The sequence below is a fragment of the Cyrtonyx montezumae genome, unplaced genomic scaffold, assembly GCF_038088225.1.
Source record: "Cyrtonyx montezumae isolate F1298 unplaced genomic scaffold, pur_monq_1.0 scaffold_80, whole genome shotgun sequence".
NCBI classification, from domain to species: domain Eukaryota; kingdom Metazoa; phylum Chordata; class Aves; order Galliformes; family Odontophoridae; genus Cyrtonyx; species Cyrtonyx montezumae.
The window spans coordinates 21,348-42,218 of record NW_027072090.1 but is presented as its reverse complement, the minus strand read 5'-3'; the positions used below and the strand labels follow the sequence as shown (position 1 = coordinate 42,218).

At 60.4% G+C, this 20,871-nt stretch overlaps 1 protein-coding gene and 1 long non-coding RNA gene across 3 annotated transcripts; both read right to left on the bottom strand.

The window, feature by feature from the left end:
* Nucleotides 1–6,772: 6,772 nt before the first annotated feature.
* Nucleotides 6,773–7,535, bottom strand: LOC136059654 (uncharacterized). Its single transcript, XR_010623293.1, has 3 exons — nt 7,476–7,535; nt 7,222–7,371; nt 6,773–6,883 (listed from the first exon to the last, which is right to left on the bottom strand). It is a non-coding gene; the product is annotated as an uncharacterized LOC136059654 (long non-coding RNA).
* A 6,055-nt stretch (nt 7,536–13,590) lies between these two features.
* LOC136059651 (ADP-ribosylhydrolase ARH1-like) lies at nt 13,591–19,116 on the bottom strand. 2 transcript variants are annotated; one of them, XM_065753764.1, is made up of 7 exons: nt 19,085–19,116; nt 17,417–17,637; nt 15,630–15,728; nt 15,441–15,546; nt 15,112–15,191; nt 14,852–15,035; nt 13,591–14,027 (listed from the first exon to the last, which is right to left on the bottom strand). In XM_065753764.1, the coding sequence occupies exons 1-7, from the start codon at nt 19,093–19,095 to the stop codon at nt 13,658–13,660; spliced, it is 1,071 nt and encodes a 356-aa protein (XP_065609836.1). In that variant the 5' UTR covers nt 19,096–19,116; the 3' UTR covers nt 13,591–13,657. The 2 variants fall into 2 exon arrangements, with proteins under 2 accessions (XP_065609836.1, XP_065609837.1); XM_065753765.1 differs by having other exon boundaries at nt 15,513–15,546.
* Nucleotides 19,117–20,871: the final 1,755 nt, after the last annotated feature.

Here is a 20,871-nt window from a genome sequence, read left to right as displayed (position 1 = left end):
GTTGGAGGGGGGTCCTCAGGGTGGGGGGAAAGGGGACCTAGGGGTCAGAATGGCAGGACATGTGGGGACAGGACTGGGGGAGGGGATGGATAGAGGGTTCAGCGTGGTGGGATGGGGAGGGGGGACATAGGACCCTGGCAGTCAGAATAGAGAGATGGGGAGAGTGGGGATAGAGTGGGGATACTCGAGGTGGGAGGGAGACAAGGGATCCTGGGGGTCAGAATGGGGAAGTGGGAAAGCACTTAGGTAGGGGGAAGAGGACTCTAGGGATCAGAAAAGGGGAACTGGAGGCGAGGGGACTCTAGCGCTCAGATGGGAGGGGGACCAGGGGGGAAAGAGTCCCTGGAGATTACAAAGAGGGTCTGGAGGGATCGCAACCGCCCCATGGGCAGAGCTCGGGGTGTGGGCGGTGAGGTACACAGTTTGAAGGTACACAGTGCGGGACGGGACGGATGGGACGGGGCACCTCCCCCCGCCGAGCAGAGGCACAGAGCACCACAGAGGCCTCAGGGGCCCACGCGGAGCGGCACGCGGCCCCCCCGAACACCCACGTGCAGGAGCTGAGGCGGCGCTCGGAACCCCGGGATCGCCCCGCGGCGCTGCGGCAGCGCGGGACCGGCGCCACAGCCGCGCGGGCACTTCCGCCTCCGGCGCGGAGTGATGACGTCACGGTGCCGCTCCGAACATGGCAGGCGCATGCATGCCGAGGCGCCGTTGCTATGGAGACGGCGTCACGTGGGCGGGCTCTAGGAGACTGGGGAGGTGGGGGAGGGGCTACGGGGGAGGGCAGAGCTCCGGGGATGGCGGCCCTGAGTGGGGCAGTGGGGCGAGAGATCCACGGAGAGATACAGACAAACAACGGCATCTGGGCAGGACACGGAGATGGGGGAAAGCAGCACGGGGATCTGCACTGCACACTGAGATGGGCAGTGAAGGGAAGAGGGGAAAGGGAAACGGGGAAGGGAAAAGGGGATAGGGAGGAGAGGAGAGGAGAGGAAAGGGAAGGAAAGGGGAAGGGAAGGGAGAAGGAAAGGAAGAAGAGAGAGAATGTGATGGTGGGAGAGTGCACTCAGTAATTCCATATATACAGACATATATAGACATGTGTATTATAATGCATGTTAATCATTTCCATGTCCTTAGATGTATATATGTATATAAATATGTGTGTGTGATTCATGTTAATCATTCTTTGTTCATGTACATGTACATGTACATATACAGTATTCTCCTGAGGAAACTGGCAGCCCGTGGTGTGGACAGGTTCACTCTTCTCTGGGTGCAGAACTGGAGGGCCGTGCCCAGAGGGTAGTAGTTAATGGAGTTAAGTCCAGCTGGTGTCCTGTTACGAGTGGTGTCCCCCAAGGGTCAGTTTTGGGGCCCATCTTGTTTAATATCTTTATTGATGACCTAGATGAGGGAATTGAGTGTACGCTCAGTAAGTTTGCAGATGACACCAAGTTGGGAGGATGTGTCAAACTGCCTGAGGGTAGGGAGGCCCTTCAGAGGGATTTGGATAGGCTGAACAGCTGGGCTGAGCTCAATGGGATGAGGTTCAATAAGGCCAAGTGCCGGGTCCTGCACTTTGGCCACAATAACCCCATGCAGTGCTATAGGGGCAGAATGGCTTGAAGGATGGAGAGAGGAAAAGGACCTGGGGGTGTTGGTTGATGCTCGGCTTAACATGAGCCGGCAGTGTGCCCAGGTGGCCAAGAAGGCCAACGGCATTCTGGCCCCTCACTACAAGAAGGACATTGAGGCCCTGGAGCGTGTTCAGAGAAGGGCAACAAAACTGGGGAGGGGTCTGGAGCACAAGTCTTATGAGGAGCGGCTGAGGGAGCTGGGGTTGTTTAGTCTGGAGAAGAGGAGGCTCAGAGGAGACCTTATTGCACTCTACCACTTCCTGAAGGGAAGTGAGTCTACGAATCTATGAAAGAGTTGCAAGAATGATCAACCACCAAAGCGAACTCCTCCAAAAAGATGATTGCTTCAGTTGCTGCGGGACATGGCAAAAGCTGTAAGGACCCTGACCATTGCTCAAAGAAGAGGAGCGATAGAGGTAAAAGCTGGGGGAGGGGGAAAGGACAATGGAGCATACCAAACTGTGGATTCAATGTCCTGGCACATCAGAAGCACAGAATTATGAGGCCTTGGTGAGCACTGGTGCACAGTGCACTCTAATGCCCTCGAGTCACAAGGGGACTGAATCGATTTATAATTCTGGGGTGACTGAGGACTCTCAAGAGTTGACTGTGATGGAGGCAGAAATAAGCCTCACTGGTAGAGACTGGCCCAGGAGCTCCTTGGTGTCGATTGCCTCAAAAGGGGGCATTTCAAGGATCCCAGGGTGTATTGATGGGCCTTTGGATTAGCTGCTGTAGACACAGACGACGTTAAGTTAATCCTGTCACAGGATTGTCTGCTGTGGGGTTGCTACAAGCAGAAGAGCAATGGGTACTGATTGCTACAAAAACAGTGTGCAGACGGCAGTACCGCACCAACAGGGATTCCTCACTCCCCATTCATAACTTGATCCGTCAGCTAGAGAGCCAGGGAGTGATCAGCAAAACCCACTCACCATTTAACAGCCCCACATGGCCGGTGCGTAAAGCCAGTGAAGAATGGAGGCTGACTGTAGACTACTGCGGCCTGGACGAAGTCACACTCCCACCGAGTGCTGCTGTGCCAGACATGCTTCAACTCCAGTACGAACTGGAGTCAAAAGCAGTGGGCACAGGAGGCTTTTGGAGAATGCATGTTCCAAGCCATAGCCTCGTTGTAAGCCCCCTTCATTGGGCGACGCAGAAGTATTTTCTCTTGTTTTGTGGGGCCCTGAGCAGCAGCAGGCTTTTGAGCAAATTAAACACTGATTACACAGTGAGTTTGAATGGGGAACCTCATCCATCCAGGAATCCAGGAGGTGATCATGGACGGGCCTGAAGGTTGAAAGTTTGGAACATCAGCAGGAGAAGAGGTACCACACGCTAAAGAGGCCGCACCAGAAAATAAACTACCAGAAAATGAGACGAGATATGCCCTGTTCACAGACGAATCATTTTGTATTGAGGGAAAGCATTGCAGGTGGAAATCTGCTGCTTGTTTGTTGCAGAGACTACTGAAGGACAAGGAGAATCCAGCCAACTTGCAGAGGTAAAGGCTGTCCAGCTGGCCTTAGATGTGGCTGAACGGGAGAGGCGGACAATGCTTTTTCTTTACACTGATTCATGGATGGTGACAAATGCTTTATGGGGGGGGCAGGTCCCGTGATGAATGGGGTGGGGAACCCATGGACCCATGCTCTTGGAAAGGGGAAAAAGGGAAAGGGCAGGGAGATTGGACTAAAAATAAAACAGGAGGATAACTAATTTATTAAATATCATATGCAAAATAACATGGTATATGTAAGTAGAACGTATCAAATAAAATGAGAAAAAGGAGAGAGTGTCTGAAACCAAAGGTGTTATGCTTAAGCTGAAGGCGAGATGGTGAGGGAACCTCCACTGCTGAGATGAAAAGTGGAAGAGGAAGTCTTGGGACTTGAGTGCAGTTGAAACTTTCCCTCTACGTGGAAAACGGGAACACAGAGTCCTCTGGGGAATGGAGTTCTTCTCTTGTGAGAACCAGGGGCCTGGTCCCTACGGCACAGCATTACTCCATCCCCATCCTGCAGAACCAGCTGGGCAGCACTGTGTCCCTGGGCCTGTTGAGCGGCACGTCTTCCAGCACATGGAGGATCAGCAGCGTCTGCGCAGCCAGGCAGCGCACGGCCGGCTCGCTGTCCTTCTCCATGCTCTTCAGGGCTGTGAGGAGCGGAGCAGAGCTGCATCAGTGCCCCGGAGCAGAGATGCATCACCACCCCGGCTCCGCCAGGTGCCTCCTGGGGGGGACTGCTCACCTTTGCAGATGTCCTGCACCTTCTGCGGGTTCTTATTCTTCAGCTGCCGCCCCAGGAGCCCTGCACACGCAGCACTGTCAGCACTCACCCAGCCCCACGGTGCCCAGAGATCGCATGGTGACCCCAGAGACTTTAATGGCATCCCCACAGTGCCCCAGAGCCCCCATGGTGCCTCGAGCACCTTCAGAAACCCCTTGGTGACCCAATAGTGACCCCATCGTCCCCAGTGACCCTACAGTGTCCCAGCAACCTTACGGTGCCCCAGGGACCCTAGTAATACCCCAACAATAGCCAAGAACCCCAATGGTGTCCCAGTGACCCCTAGAGACCTTACACAATTCAACAATGACCTCCATGGTGCCCCAACAATCCCCAAGGACCCAAATAGTACCGCACCCACTGACCCCCAGGACCCCTCCTGCCCCCTGCGCACCAACCCCACGGTGTTCAGCCATTGGGGGCAGAGGGAGGGGGACCCACTGAGGCCAGGACTCACCCAGAAAGCGCACGGCCACCTCCCGCATGGATGCCTGGGAGTTGTGCAGGTACCTCATGCTCTGCTTCACGTACGCCTCCACAGCACTGCCCGCCTTCTGAACCTGCATTGAGCACCAGGGTGGAGGTATCACTCACAGAGCGCCCTCCCAACATTTCTTCCAGAGCTGGGGGGTGTCCCATGGGGGAAGGAGGGTTTGAGGGGTGGGGGTCTTTACCAGGCAGTCAGCAATCTTCCACGTGTCTGCTGCTCTGGCCAGGTGTTGCAGTTGCTCCCAGTCCAGGAGCTCAGCGGTGCACACCAGGGCTTTCTGTGCAGCCTGAGGGGCAGCGACACAGGGGATCATCAGCAGGAGAACCTGGGGGACCCCTCTTACACCCCCACTCACAGGGTGACCCTGCGACCCAGTGACCCCACGAGCTGCCCCCACCTGTGCCACTCTGGGGATCTCCTCATTCAGGTGGAAGAAGAGCGGCAGCAGACTCATCTTCACCTGCGGCAGCAGCCACCCCCTGCCCGGCAGCATCAACAGCTGCGCAAAGAGCTCCATGGACAGACAGCGCAGCTCAGCATCACGCTGGGGGGGACAGAGACACAGGGGGGTGGTGCTGAGAGGAGCATGTTTGAGAGGGGTGGGGGTTGCCCACTCCCCCCCCCCCGTCTCTCCACATGCTTCACCTCATTGAAGCAGGACAGCAGATGCACCACCAGCTGCCTGAATGTGTCCCACAGTTGGCTGGGGTGCTGAGCCACGATGATGTGCAGCAGCTGCAGGGCCTGCAGCTTGATGTCAACCCGCATGTCCTGGAGCCACGTCAGCACGTCGGGCAGCAGCAGATGCATCCTCCCGGCATGCAGGATGCGCAGCCCATGCTGCGCCAGCTCCTGGCTCTCGGGCTGCTCGCTGCGGATGTGTTTCTTGAAGATGTCGGCACGGACTTTCTCCTCGTGGAGCTCCTGGCAGCCCTGCAGCTGTAATGCACAGCGGTGAGTGGGTGGCACGGGGGGAGGGGGCTCAGCCCCCATCTCCAAGAAGGGGACCACTGTTCCATCACAACACCCACCTCCATGTATAACACCAAGGCGGGGACCTCCCTCCACTGCAGCTCGTGGGACTGCAGCATCTTCTGTACGCGGCTGAAGACGCAGGTGCACAGACCCCAGCAGTTCCTCACCATCGCCCTGTGGGGAGGGCCAGCGGGGGAGGTGAGCCCAGGTGGGGGTCTCTGACCACAGCAGATCTGTGCTGGGGGGAGATGAGAGCAGCCCATCCTGTCCCACAGTGCGGCTCTTCCACTGCACCTCAGTCCAGGTTGTTTCCTATCGCAGGAGGGCTGCACGTGGGGCAAGGTGCAGTGCAGTGTGTGGGCCCATACCTAGCGACTTTGCGCAGGCCGCGCCGCCACGTGGCAGCGCCCAGCAGCTCTCCCCACAGCTTTTGTTTCTCCATGATGTTTGCCATGTAGTCCAGACCGACACACAGCAGCAGCTTGCGCAGCACTTCCACCACAAGTCTGCATGGAAATGGGGCAGTGTTGGGTCAGGGGTCAGTGCAGGGTCGGGGGTCAGCATGGGGTCAGGGGACGGCGTGGGTCATGCCACAGGGTCAGCAGAGGGCACAGCGGTGGTACCTGATGGCAGATGTGGGTGTGGACGGGCAGAACGGGTCCTCCAAGACAACGGTGACCTCCAGCAGCGTGAGCATCGCAGACACCATCTGCATGATGAGTGCCACGAAGAACTTCGGGAAAAACTGGCACAGTTGTGGGCTGTACTGTGAGTGCTGCACGATCTCGTGCAGTGCCGTGGCCGCCTGCAGAAAGCACCCGGGGCAATGGTCAGCTCCAAACTGCTCCCCCAGGGTGGGCAGGGTTGGCAGAGGGCCCCCCGGGGAGCCCCAAACTCACAGCCAGGGGAAGGGTGCCGGTCTCGGTCTCCTGGCCCAGCGGTGCCTTCTCCAGCAGCTGCAGCAGCTTCTTCAGCATCCGTGGCACCACATCCGCTGAAGACAGCGACATCTCCCACAGCTCCCACGCATCCCTGTGGCACAGAGCTGTCCTCAGTGGGAGCCCCTCTGTGAGCAGGGTGGGGTCTGTCTATGTGTGGTGAGGGTCCCTCTACGTGTGGGGTGTGGGGGTCCCGGGTCCCCTTTGCAAGAGATGGGTGTTCCTTTTCCTATGGAGTAAGGGTCCGGTTCTGTGGGGGGTGGGGGTCTTTCTATGTGTGGGCTGAGGATCCCTCTCTGCCTCGGGTGGGGGCCCCTACTCCACATGGGGTGGAGGTCCTTGTACGTGTGGGGAAGGGGGTCCCTCTCCACATGGGGTGGGGGCAGCTCACTTGTCACAGGTGGGGGAGCATTGCAGCAGGCTGAGTGCCATTGCATGAGGGTCAGAGGTGGTCAGCCAGGGCAAGGCAGCCTGGATGGTTTTCTGTGCCCGCTCCTCCGTGATCTGTTTCCTGTTCTTATGGATGGCTATCGTGATCCGCTGCACCTGGATGGGACACGGGGACATCAGAGCTTTTGGGTTGCACCCAACCCAACCCAACCCAACCCAACCCAATCAAACCCAACTCAAACCAACCCAATCCAACCCAACCCAACCCAATCAAACCCAACCCAACTCAATCCAACCCAACCCGACCCAACCCAACCCAACCCGACCCAACCCAATGCAACCCAACCCAACCCAACCCAATGCAACCCAACCCAACCCAACCCAACCCAATGCAACCCAACCCAACCCACAAGACCCAACCCCAGCCCTCAGTCCAACCACAGTCCCACCCCACCATGGGCTCAACTCCTGTCAAGCAGCTGCCGGTTGCTCACATCGTTGGCCTTAGGTTTGAAGTCATTCATCATGACGGTCATCAACATGGCAGCCGCATGAGTGTTGTAGATGCTGCAGTCCCTCATGCCCTGCAGCACCACGAGGATGAGGTCGGTCTTTTCAGAAGACTGGAAGTGCTTTGCAAAGCGCTGGAGGGAAATGAACACAGAGTGGGTGAGGGAATTTCAGCCGTGTTCCCCTCATTCCTATGGACCCAAGGGTAACGAGTCCCGCTGCGGCAAGATGCCCTCACCAGCACAATGGCCGTGGTGTTGGTGGTCCAGGAGAGGGAGAACACGTGGTCATCTTCCCAATCCTTGAGTTTCTGCTGATCCACCTCCTGCGGCGCTTCCCAGCCTGGAAAGGAGAGCAAGCCACGGGTGAGTGAGCACTGAGTGCCCCCACCCTGAGTGCGGGGCCGTGGGGCACCGCTCCTCGACCCCACGAGCTTCTGTCCCTTGCTGCTTTGCAGCCAATGCAGCGCTGTCCTCGCTCGCCCCTGTGGGACGTCTGCGATGGACAGACAGTGCCAGCAGCCATCGCCTTACTGGCTCTCCCCAGGATGAATGTGTAGAGGTGACGGAGAGCGTTCAGAGCAGAGTGGCGCATCCTCTCCTCCTGGTAGGCGCAGCACAGCACGAGGCTTCCCACCAGCTGCCCCAGCATGGGCAGGCGGAGCCCTTCATAGTGGGCCAAGCTGATTTGTCCCGAGGAGCGATGGGGCTGTGAGCAGAGAACACAACGCTGAGTGCACGGCACCCCCAGTGATGGGAGCGGGGTGGGCAGTGGGGAAAAGGAGGGATGAAGATCCCCATGGCAGCGGGTCGGCCCCTTACCCCGGCCTGGCAGAAGTGTGCCAGCGAATGGCTCAGCTTCCAGATGCGCTCCACTGCACTCTGGCGCGTGGCCGCATTCTGCAAGCAGGTGAAGGGCAGCAGCACCTGTGGAAAGAGGAGATGCTGCTCTGCCCTGTAGCCCCCAGCTCACCCCAGAAGGTGAGGGGGAGGGGGACAGAAGGAACAGCCCTCCTCTGTGCAGCCCCTGCGGGCAGAGCCCACCTGGAAGACGCTCTGCAGCTCATCGCCGATGCTGGAGGTGGGGTGGACAAACACCAGCGTGTGCAGCATTTTGTCCAGAGCCCTCAGGGTCTGCAGAGGGATGGAGGAAGGGAATTAGGAGGGGAGAGGTACAAAGGGGGCACAGCAAGACCCTCTCCTCAAAGTAGGAGGGATTCTGCAGCTCCCAACACCCACCCTTGAGTAAAGGTTCATGTCCAGACCCTCTGAGGAAAGCAGGAAGATGCTCTGGAAGCTCGCAGTGTACAGAGGGATCTTGTCCTCTAGCACCGCGTCCACCGCACTGCAAAAACAGAGTGCAACGCTGGGAGCACTGTGCTGCAGGACAGGGAGAGGACCCCCCCTCGGGCAGTGCTCCGCAGAGCTGGGGGGCAATGCCAGGAGGAGCCCCCTCCTTTATGGGGAACTGTGGGGCAGAGGAAGTCCTGAGAGCTGCTGTGGTGGGTCAGGCTAGGGTTGGGGTTAGGATAGGGTTTAGGTTTAGGTTTAGGGTAAAAGGTTATGGTTAGGGTTAGGGTCAACATCAGGTCCAAGGCACAGCAGGGCTGCTGGGGAGAACAGTGGCCCAGTACCAACAGGGCCATACTCTGCGGCTGTGGGGGCCATACTGACAGTGTGGGGCCATGCAGACGCTGTGGGGCCGTCCTGGCGCAGGGCAGTACCTGAGGGCGGTGATGGCGGCCATGGCTTGCTGCCGCACTTCGGAGCACAGCTTTCCCCGTGGCTCCTCTGACAGCAGCTCCTGTACAGCACAGCGGGATTGCACCGGGCACCCAGTGTTCCCAGCACTGGGAGGACTGGAGCTGCCCGTAACTTTCCCCCCGACCCCCAACACCCACCGCCCCTCACCATGATTTTCTCCACAAGTTGATTATGGTGGCAGAAGATACACAGTTCCTTTGACGTCTTCTTCACTGTGTCACAGAGGGTGCAGATGCTCCGCAGGAACTGCAGCTTCTGCTCCTCGTCCTGCCGGCACCAGAGAGTGAGTGGGGCCCGGGGGGCACAGCCCTCCTGCAGCCGCAGGGGGCTCGGGGGGGATGGGGCACCGCCGCGATGGCAGCGTCCGCTGTCACCTTCTCTGTGCTCCGGACAAAGGCCTCAATGGTGTCCAATGCACAACGCTTCACTGCGTCCACGGGCAGCATGGAGGCGCTGGAGCAGGGAGCTGGGACTGGGGGTAGGGGGCAGTGTGTGCTCAGCATTGGGGTGACTGGAATTCGGGTTGGGTTTCAGGCTGTGGTTAGTGTTAGGATTGAGGTCGGGGTCGGGGTTGGGGTTGGGGTTAGGGTTGGGTTTCAGGCTGTGGTTAGTGTTAGGATTGATGTCGGGGTTGGGGTTGGGGTTGGGATTCGGGTTGTGGTTAGTGTTAGGATTGAGGTGTAGGTTAAGGTTCAGGTTCAGGGTTGGGGAAGAGGAGCCCAGAGCAGAGCAAGGAGAGGAGGGGGCTCTGCCCTCTGCCACCCCAGCACTGTGCAGATGCCGCTCCCTCCCCCAGCACTGTGGGGGACCCTCACTCACTGGACAGCATAGCGGTGGAGTTCTGGAGGGGCCTCTACTTTTTCTCGGCCTCCAAGGGGCAGAGGAGGGTTATCTCCTCCATCGCACACAATGAGGGCTGAGGTTGAGCATGGGACAGCGCCTGGGCGGCCAGGGGCAGAGGGAAATGCTGTGGATTGCTCCAAGCACTGCTGGCCCGCTCCTGTCCCAGCAGCGTCCAAACAGAACAGTGGGGAACACTGCAGTGGTGGGGCTGGACCGGGGGGGAACGGGGACGCATCACAATGGGCCCCGCTGTGACGCACTGCCCTGCCCCGCTCAGCTCTGCTCAGTTCCCCTGGCAATGGATATTTCTTCCAATTGTTGTGTTCAGTCATCCCAAAGGTGGGCAACAGAAGCACCAGGCTCAGATCGGAAACGCGCGCTTCGCACCGGGGCTGAGCCGCTCTGGGAGCAGGGTCAGGATTTCCCTGACGAGTTCAGCAGCTGAAGTTGGGGTCAGGGTTAGGAATGGGGTTGGGCTTAGGATTGGGGCTGCAGGTGGGGTTACAGCTGGGATTGGGGCTTTGCATTAGGGGTTAGGCTTAGGCTTAGGGTAAGGGTTGGGTTAGGGTCAGGTGTTATTGTTAGGGGTGGGGCTGTGGTTAGAATTGGACTGGGCTTGGGGTCAGGGCTGCAGTGGGTGTGAGGGTTACGGTTGAGGTTGAGGTTGGGTTAGGTTTACGATTTGGGTTAGGTTTAGGATTTGGGTTAGGTTTAGGATTTGGGTTAGGGTACAGTTCGGGTTAGGCGTGGGGTTTGGGTTAGGGTTGGGGATGGGGTTAGCATTAGTGATTAGGGTTAGGTTCAGGTATTTTTGATAGGGTTTGGGTTTAGGTGTTATGTCTGCTGTTAGTGTTAGGGATTATGGTTGTGGTAGGGATTGGGATTATGTCTGCTGTTAGTTTTATGGCTAGGGTTTAGGGATAGGATTAGGGCTTGGGTTAGGATTAGAACTGCGGTTAGGGTTTTGGTTCGGGTTAGAGTTAGGGATAAGGATAGGGTACAGGTTACTGTTAGGGATTAGGGTTAGGGTTACAGTAAAGGTCAGGGTTAAGCTTAGGGTTAGGTTTTAGGGTTTGGGTTAGCGTTCCAGTGTAGGGGTTGGTTTAGGGTTAGAACTGAAATTAGAATTGGGGTTAGGTTTAGGTTAGTGTTAACGTTACGTTTAAGGTTAACGATGGGGAACTGGGTCAGGTTAGGGTCAGGGTTAAGTTTCAATTCAATTCCACCGTAACGAGTTTTCCGCCTTCCTCCTCGTCTCAGTGATCAGCAGCGCCCAGTTCTGCTCACAGCACTGCTCCCACACTCTGAACAACCGCTGTTGTGGTTCTGTGGTTTTGATGCCGGTGTTCCACGTCAGATCATCGTGCAGGGAGTTAAGGACACGGTGCTGTGGTGGGGAGCAGAAGGGGACTGGAGCTCCGCACCGACGCCAGGCCCTCCCACTCTCGGCTGCCCTGGAGATTCAGCACGTGTGCTTCTCCTGCAGTTGTTTCCCTGACGTAAGCTCTCAGATTTGGTTTGGGAACTTTGTCTCTCTCAATTGTTCAATTTTATTAGATTTAGTAAAGTTACTGTTCCTCCTCAAATCGCACTGCTGGGTTTTTTCTGTAGACCCATCTACTTTCTCTGCTGTCTCTCCCCCCTCCCCCGCTCCCCTGGGAGCACGTGGCTCTGCTCAGGCAGCTGCGTGGTGCGCTTTGGTTTTTGTTTGTCTATTTTTGTTTGTTTTCCTCTCTCTCTCCCGTCTTCATTTCCCTTGTGTCACTCTCACAGATGTGACCATTACTGGTGGAGAATGCGGGCAGTCAAGAATCTCTACTCCATTGTAAATCTGGTGCTAAGAGGACTAAGGGCCTTGAGGTGCCTCAGAGCATGCTGGCTTCTTTTTAAGTTCATGTTCAGTACCGGAGTCATATCTGCGTACAGCTACAGTAGTGCACTGATGGAGTTATCTGCCTCGTGCCTAAACTCCCCGGCTAATGTGAGGATGATTCGGCATTCGGGTCGGTTTCCAGGTTCCCTTTCCAGTTCCTTCCCTATGTTCAGGATGAACCTAGTGACTGTGACCTCAGTCTTCCTGAATATATCCTCTGCAATAGTAATTTACATCGTGTGGAGGAAGCTTTCCTCAAACCAGTGTTGGACGCAGGGAAGGTGGGAAGAGTTAGGAAACAGAAGCGTGGGGACGCCCGGTGTCATGGGAGTTGACTCTTGAACACCTGTGGGATCCTAAGAAACTCAGTATTTGAGTAAGGGATCGTGTGACTCAGAAAGATCTGAGGAGGAACGGATTATCTGGGGCTTGGCTTGATGCTCATCGAGATATATTTAATACTATCATGGAGAGAAGTGGTTTTCAGAGCCAAAGTGAAAATGGAAACCTCGAAGTTAGAGGGAGTAAGTTTGCGGTGGAAGCAGATGGCCCCGGTGCGTGAGGGAAAGGAGGAATTGTTTGTGCTTATCACAAGGAGAGAGCAAGAGCCACTGCTTGGCAATTACCCCAAAAACAGCACGCGTCCGGGGCTGTAAATGTCACTGCGCAATAAAGTGTCCCCGCTGCTCGATCATACTGATGTCTCTCTGAGTCCTCGCCTTAGCACCTTAAGATCGTTCCGATGCAGCCATGGTTCATCCTCCTGGGGTCACAGCCCTGGCTACCAGTGCAGGGATGGGGACGGGCACCAGTATGGCCTTGGCTACCAGTGTAGGGATGGGGACGGGCACCAGTATGGCCTTGGCTACCAGTGCAGGGATGGGGACGGGCACCAGTATGGCCTTGGCTACCAGTGTAGGGATGGGGACGGGCACCAGTATGGCCTTGGCTACCAGTGCAGGGATGGGGACGGGCACCAGTATGGCCTTGGCTACCAGTGTAGGGATGGGGACGGGCACCAGTATGGCCTTGGCTACCAGTGTAGGGATGGGGATGGGCACCAGTATGGCCTTGGCTACCAGTGCAGGGATGGGGATGGGCACCAGTATGGCCTTGGCTACCAGTGTAGGGATGGGGAGGGGCACCAGTATGGCCTTGGCTACCAGTGTAGGGATGGGGAGGGGCACCAGTATGGCCTTGGCTACCAGTATAGGGATGGGGACGGGCACCAGTATGGCCTTGGCTACCAGTGTAGGAATGGGGACGGGCACCAGTATGGCCTTGGCTACCAGTGTAGGGATGGGGAGGGGCACCAGTATGGCCTTGGCTACCAGTGCAGGGATGGGAATGGGCACCAGTATGGCCTTGGCTACCAGTATAGGGATGGGGATGGGCACCAGTATGGCCTTGGCTACCAGTGTAGGGATGGGGATGGGCACCAGTATGGCCTTGGCTACCAGTATAGGGATGGGTATAGCCACCAGTATGGCCTTGGCTACCAGTATAGGGATGGAGACGGGCACCAGTATGGTCTCGGTTACCAGTATACAAAGGGCACAGCCGCCAGCGTGGTCCCAGTTACCAGCATAGGGATGGGGATGGGCACCAGTGTGGTCTCAGAAACCAGTATAGGGATGGGCACAGCCACCAGTATAGGGATTGGGATGGACACAAGTACAGTTTCAGCCACCAGTATAGGGTTGGGCACCAGTACAGGGATGGGCACGGGCACCAGTACAGGGACAGGGATGGGCACCAGTACGCTCTGGGCCAGCAGTGCGGTGGAGCACCGCCGGGACGCGGGCGGCCGCCATTCCCGCGCGGGGCGGCTCCGCCGGGTGGCGCTGTGCGGGCGCGAAGCGGCGCGGAGACGCTCTGCACCTCGGTGCCGTTTATTGCGGTGAGAGCGGAGTTCCGCGGGCCCGGAAGCGCGCGCGGCGCTCAGCGCCCCCAGGCCAGCTCGTGCAGGCGCCGCGCGGCGCGGCAGAGGCGCGGGCGGTACTCCAGGGCGCGGTGCATGGAGGGCGGGACGGCGCTCAGCCCCCAGCGCAGCCCCCAGCAGCCCGCGGCGATGGTGCCCGTGGAGTCGCTGTCCCCTCCGTGCAGCACCGCGCGTGCGCACAGCTCCTCCCAGCTGTCCCCCGCCGCCAGCAGCGCCTCCAGCGCCACCATGGGCGCGTCGTGGCCGCTCCGCCCCGCCCAGCCCTGCAGCGCCCACCGCGCGTATTCCGCGTCGCGCTCCTCCGGGGTCGGCAGCGCCGGAACGCGCGGGGGACCGCAGCCCTCCAGGAGACCGCGCGACTCCGCGTAGCTGCGGGAACAAGGCCGCGCGGCACTGGGGCACTCATACTGGGGGCACTCATACTGGGGGCACTGGGAGCACTCATACTGGGGGCACTGGGGGCACTCCTACTGGGGGCACTGGGAGCATTGGGGCACTGGGAGCACTGGGGGCACTCATACTGGGAGCATTGGGGCACTGGGAGCATTGGGGCACTGGGGGCACTCCTACTGGGAGCACTCATACTGGGAGCACTGGGGGCACTGGGAGTATTGGGGCACTGGGGGCACTCATACTGGGAGCACTCATACTGGGAGCACTGGGGGCACTCATACTGGGAGCATTGGGGCACTGGGAGCACTCATACTGGGAGCACTGGGGGCACTGGGAGTATTGGGGCACTGGGGGCACTGGGGGCACTGGGGATGGCGGTGACAGAGGCAATGGGAGCACTGCAGAGTCCGGGGCAGTTGGTGGCACAGGGGACAGTGGGGTCAATGGGGTCAATGGGGTCAGTGGGGTCAAGGGAGGCACTGGGAGTAGTGGGGTTACTGGGGACTCTGGGGCCAATGGGGACACTGGTGGTACTGGAGAAACTGGGATCAATGGGGCACTGGGGCCAAAGGGACAGTGCTGCTGGGACTGGAGATGTTGGGGACAGTGGGGACAATGGGCACTGGGAACAGTGGTGTCCCCACAGACACCAATGGCTGTGGGGGGTGGGGGTGGACACTGCCCCAGTGCCCCCAGTGTCCCCATGTCCCCACTGTTCCCAGTGTCCCCCCCACCCCCCCAACCCACTCCCCCCGCGGCCCCGATGTCCCCACGGCCCCGATGATGTCCCCGCCCCTCACCGGCGCCAGCTGTCCCCGAAGAAGTCCCACGCGGCGGCGTTGTCCCCCACGGCCACGCCCACACCCTCCACGTATTCCCACGCGTGGGGCAGAACACGCAGCAGCTCCGCGCCCCACACCTCGGGGGGTTCCCCCCGCACCGCCAGCGCCCCAAACAGCGCCACAGCCAACGCACCCAGGTACCCTGCAGGGGGGGAGGGGGTGAGCGCCAGCCCCATGGCACAGGGACCCCCACACCCCCCCCGCCCCATAGCACCCACCTGTGGGGTGGTGGTGGGTCATGCGCCCGCTCTCGATGCTCACCTGGATCAGCGTGGGCAACTCCTCCGGGCGCGGGTACCTGGGGGCACGGCCCGCATCCCATAATACCCCACACCCCATAGTACCCCACACCCCATAATACCCCACACCTCATAGTACCGCGCACCCCATAGTACCCCGCACCCCATAGTACCCCGCACCCCATAGTACCCCGCAGTATCCAAACCTCATATCCCACCCCATCCCACAGTGTCCCACTGCCCCTCACAGCCCCATCGCCCCCCACCCCCAACTCAGCCCCACGTCCGCCCCGGCGCCGCACCCCGACCTGAGCCCTATAGCCAGGCTGCGCATGGCCGCCCCACAGCCCGTGCCAGTGGGGTTGAAGGGGATGCGATACCCGTGGGGCTCCCCGGGCCGCAGCTGCGATGTCCCTGTGGGGCAGAGCGAGAAAGGGGAGGGCAGGGGGCGGTGACCCCACAGCGCCCCACGGCGCCCCACGGCAGCGCAGACGTACCCAGGATGCTGCTGGGCCCCGGTTTGCGGCCCTCCATGTCCTCCATGGCCGCCACGTAGTGCCGCGCCAGCTCCTGCAGCAGCGCGTCGCCCTCCAGCCCTGGGGGGCAGCCCCACTCAGACCCACACGTGCGGGGCTGGGACCCAGAGTGACACCCCCAGCGCCACCCCACATGTGTGTGTCTGCCTCCCCCAGCTCCTCACTTGTAGGGATCAACCCCCCAAGCCCCCAAACCACCCCCATCTCATAGGTTCATAGATTCATTGGGTTGGAAAGGACCTACAAGATCATCTAGTCCAACCATCCTCCTATCACTATCCCTACCCAACTACTAAATCCAATCCCTTAGCACCTCATCTTGAACAGCGCTAGGGACGGTGCCTCACCCACCTCCCTAGGCAGGCCATCCCAGTGCCTGACCACTCTTTCAGAGAAAAAATGTTTCCTCAGGTCTAATCTAAATCTTCCTCGGCGCAACTTGTGGCCATTCCCTCTCGTCCTGTCATTATTTATCAGGGAGCAGAGGCCCACCCCCTCCTCACCACAACCCCCCTTCAGGAAGTGGGAGAGTGCAATAAGGTCTCCTCTGAGCCTCCTCTTCTCCAGACTAAACAATCCCAGCTCCCTCAGCCGCTCCTCATTGTGCTCCAGACCCCTCCCCAGTTTTGTTGCCCTTCTCTGAACACGCTCCAGGGCCTCAATGTCCTTCTTGTAGTGAGGGGCCCAAAACTGAACACAGTACTCGAGGTGCGGCCGTACCAGAGCTGAGTACAGGGGGATGATCACCTCCCTGCTCCTGCTGGCTGCACTATTTCTAATCCAGGCCAGGATGCTGTTGGCCTTCTTGGCCACCTGGGCACACTGCCGGCTCATGTTGAGCCGAGCATCAACCAACACCCCCAGGTCCTTTTCCTCTCTCCATCCTTCAAGCCATTCTGCCCCAAGCCTATAGCATTGCATGGGGTTATTGTGGCCAAAGTGCAGGACCCAGCACTTGGCCTTATTGAACCTCATCCCATTGAGCTCAGCCCAGCTGTTCAGCCTATCCAAATCCCTCTGCAGGGCCTCCCTACCCTCAGGCAGTTTGACACATCCTCCCAGCTTTGTGTCATCTGCAAACTTACTGAGCGTACACTCAATTCCCTCGTCTAGGTCATCAATAAAGATATTAAACAAGATGGGCCCCAAAACTGACCCTTGGGGGACACCACATGTAACAGGACGCCAGCTGGACTTAACTCCATTCACCACCCCCCTCTGGGCACGGCCCTCCAGTTCTGCACCCAAAGAGTGAACCTGTCCACGCCACGGGCTGCCCGTTTCCCCAGGAGAATACTGTGTGGAAGGCCGCGCTGCAGTCCACGCAGACTACAGCAACAATAAACCTCCCCACACCACTCCTACTTATGGGTCTGAGCCGCCCCCCCCAGCCTCCCTCACTATAGGGCTGTAGTGCCCCTCCCCAGTCCCGCCCACACTTCCGGCCGCGTGCCCCGGGCCGCCGCTCCCGCCCCCCACGCCCCGCCCACACTTCCGGCCGTGTGCCCCGGTCCGCCCCCCACGCCCCGCCCACACTTCCGGCCGCGTGCCCCGGGCCGCCGCTCCCGCCCCCCACGCCCCGCCCACACTTCCGGCCGCGTGCCCCGCGCCGCCGCTCCCGCCCCCCACGCCCCGCCCACACTTCCGGCCGCGTGCCCCGCGCCGCCGCTCCCGCCCCCCACGCCCCGCCCACACTTCCGGCCGCGTGCCCCGCGCCGCCGCTCCCGCCCCCCACGCGTGGGGCTCACCGCTGCACAGCCCCTCCGCGGTCGCGAGGTGCAGCACGGTGTCGTCGCTCAGCCGCCACTCCGGGGGGCGCAGTTCGATGCGGTTCAGTCCCCCGAGCGCGCGCAGCTCCGCGTGGATTTGCGCCCCCGCGGTGCAGTACTCCCAGAGCCCCCCCCGGAAACCGAGCGCGTCCCCGGCGGCCGCCAACAGCAGCGCCGCCTCATAGCGCTCCGGGGGGGGACTGCGGAGCGGGGGGCGGTTATGGGGCGGCACTGCGGGGCCGTGGGGTCGTGCAGGGGCACTGTGGGGTCGGGGGGGGGCACTGCAGGGTTATGGGGTCATGGGGGGCACTGCAGGGTTATGGGGTCATGGGAGGCACTGGGGTTATGGGGTCATGCAGGGGCACTGTGGGGTCGGGGGGGGCACTGCAGGGTTATGGGGTCATAGGGGGTCATGGGGGGGTCATGGGGGGCACTGCAGGGTTATGGGGTCATGGGGGGCACTGTGGGGTTATGGGGTCATGCAGGGGCACTGTAGGGCCGGGGGGGGGCACTGCAGGGTTATGGGGTCATGGGGGGGCACTATGGGGTTATGGGGTCATGGGGGATCACTGGGGTTGTGGGGTCGTGCAGGGGCACTGTGGGGTCATGGGGGCAATATGGGGTCATGGGGGATCACTAAGGGGTTATGGGGGGGGCACTGCAGGGTTATGGGGTCATGGGGGGTCATGGGGGGGGTCATGGGGGACACTGCAGGGTTATGGGGTCGTGGAGGGGCACTATGGGGTTATGGGGTCATAGGGGATCACTGGGGGGTCATGGGGGGACACTGCAGGGTTATGGGGTCGTGGAGGGGCACTATGGGGTTATGGGGTCATAGGGGATCACTGGGGGGTCATGGGGGGACACTGCAGGGTTATGGGGCCATGGGGGATCACTGTGGGGTTGCAGGGGAGCACTGTGAGATTATGGGGCTATGGGTGGGGGAGCACTGTGGGATTATGGGGGGGCACCGTGGGGTCATGGGGGGCACTGGTGTTATGGGGTGGGGCGCACAGTGGAGTTATGGGGTTCAGGGGACCACGGTGGGGGGTTCTGGGGTTATGGAGTTGTGTGGTTATGGGGGGGTTATGAGGTGGGAGGTTATTGAGGGCCACAGTGGGAGTTGTGGGGTGGGGGTGTTATGGGGTGGAGGGGCACAGTGGGGGGTAATGGGGGTTATGGAGGGGTACAGTGTGAGGTTATGGGGTGGGGGGAACTGGGGGAGCTGTGGGGTTATGGGTTTGTGGAGTGGGAGGGTTATTGGGGTTATGGGGGGCACTGTGTGGGTTTGGGGTGGGTAGATTATGAGTTGGGGGGCACAGTGGGGTTATGGGGTTATGGGATTGGGACCTATGGGGTGAGAGGTGTGGGGGGGTCAATGGGGTTGTGGGGTTATGGGGTGGAGACGTTGGGGGCTTAAGGGATTGGGAGGTTAAGGGCTGGGGGGGCAATAAGGGGTTATGGGGGCACTGAGGGGGGTTAAGGTTTGGGGAGCACAGTGGGGGTTATGGGAGGGGGACACCGGGGGTTATAGGGGTGGGGGGGGTCCTGGGGGGGACCCCAGCAGTGGGGGGGTGGGCACTGGGTGGCACCGGGGGGCTTATGGAGTTATGGGGACAGTGGGGGGGGGGAGCTGGGGCCACTTACGGCGCTGCCATTGCGGTGACACTCGGGGCTGTCCGTCACGGGGGGCACAGTGCCAGCGGGGGGAGGGGCGGCTTAAGGGGACCGTGCTGGGGGAGGGAGGACCCACAGCGCCGCGTCATCCCTTCCAGTGCCCCATAGCACCCCATGGTGCCCCACATCTGCCCCATAGGGTCCCGTCATCCCCTATGCTGCTCCACAGACCCTCATGGTGCCCTGTAGCCTGCCCCACAACTGCCCCATAGCACCTCACAGCCCCCCCACAGCGCCCCACATCTGCCCCGTAGCACCCCACAGCCCCCCACGTCTGCCCCATAGCACCCCACAGCGCCCCACGTCTGCCCCATAGCACCTCACAGCCCCCCCACAGCTCCCCACATCTGCCCCGTAGCACCCCACAGCCCCCCACGTCTGCCCCATAGCACCCCACAGCACCCCACGTCTGCCCCATAGCACCCCACAGCACCCCACGTCTGCCCCATAGCAACCCACAGCACCCCACATCTGCCCCATAGCGGCCGTTTGGCTCAATTGGATTGGCCGTTGGGACCCAAAAAGCAGTTTGGTGTCCCCGGAAATGGACCCATCGCTTCTGTGGGAGGAAAAGTGACGTTTGGGGTTCAAAAGGGGAATTTGGGGCCGTCCCTATGGGGCCCTGAGTGTGACATCGGGACGAAGGGTTTGGGGTGAGTTCATGTGGGTTTGGGAAACTCTGAATGGGCGCTGGGGGACGTGGGGCAGATGTGGGGACAGCGCAGGGGGGGAATGGGGCACACGGAGGGACCCGCGGGGATGTGGGGACATGTGGGGCCACAGAGGGGCAGGGCAGTGCTGTCCCCACCGCTCCGCTCCGTTGGTTCCCGGAGCGGGAGCTCCAATGGGGTTTCTGGGTCTGTGGGGGGGAGAACCCCAAAAGGGAATGTGGGTCCGTCTGGGTGTGGGTCGCTATGGGGTGCGGTCGCTGTGTGGGGCAGTGCTGTCCCGGTGCAGCTGACGCTGTATTTGTGGCGGACTCCAAAGAAACCTGTGGGAAATTGACTGAAATTGGGGAAAAATGGAACGGAATGGGGGGAAACGTCCGGAAATGTGTGGGGAACGGAACGGAACGGGACGGAATCGGAACGGAACGGAACGGAACGGGATGGGAATGGAACGGGATGGGAATGGAACGCGGAACGGTGGGGTCGCGGCAGCTGAGCTCCGCCCGCAGTTCGGTCATTAAACGCCTCACAGAGATTGGGGGAAACCGCATCAAAATTGGGAAAACCGAACGGGACGGACAGAAAACCCTCACGGAATTTCCCCCGCCGCGTTTTCCCTCCCGCCGTTTTTCCCGTTTTTCCCGTTTCTCCCCCCCGCTCCATTTCCCCTTTTTCGGACTGTGTTATCAACCGCGCTGCGGGCGGCTCCGGGGGGCGCTGGGGGCAGCGGGGACAGCCCGGCTGCGCGGGGCTGCGGCACCGGGAGAGCTGCACCGAACTGGGAGGGGAACCGAGACGGCTGCGTGGGGAAGGTCCTGAAAGGTCACAGAGCCGTGGGGGGGGGGGCGGGGAGCTCCCCTCCCCCCACCCCGAGCACAGCGGAGCGCCGCTTCGGGAGGGGGGGGAGGGGCTCCCGCTGACCCTCAGACGCCGCTCAGTGCGGGAATGGGGCAGAGAGCGGTGGGGGGGAGCGCGAAATGGGGCGGCTGCGGAACCCCACGGCCACGCAGCTCCACCGCACACAGCGGGGCGGCACAAGCGCGACGCCGTACCCACGCAGCCCCGTAACCCCCCCACGTCCACTCAAAC

What these genes read in the sequence shown, in the direction of transcription:
- LOC136059651 (XM_065753764.1), bottom strand. An exon ending in GACCCACCACCACCCCACAG is followed by an intron (nt 15,036 to 15,111) that starts GTGGGTGCTATG and finishes CCCCCCCTGCAG; the next exon opens with GGTACCTGGGTGCGTTGGCT. An exon ending in TTCGGGGACAGCTGGCGCCG is followed by an intron (nt 14,028 to 14,851) that starts GTGAGGGGCGGG and finishes TTGTTCCCGCAG; the next exon opens with CTACGCGGAGTCGCGCGGTC.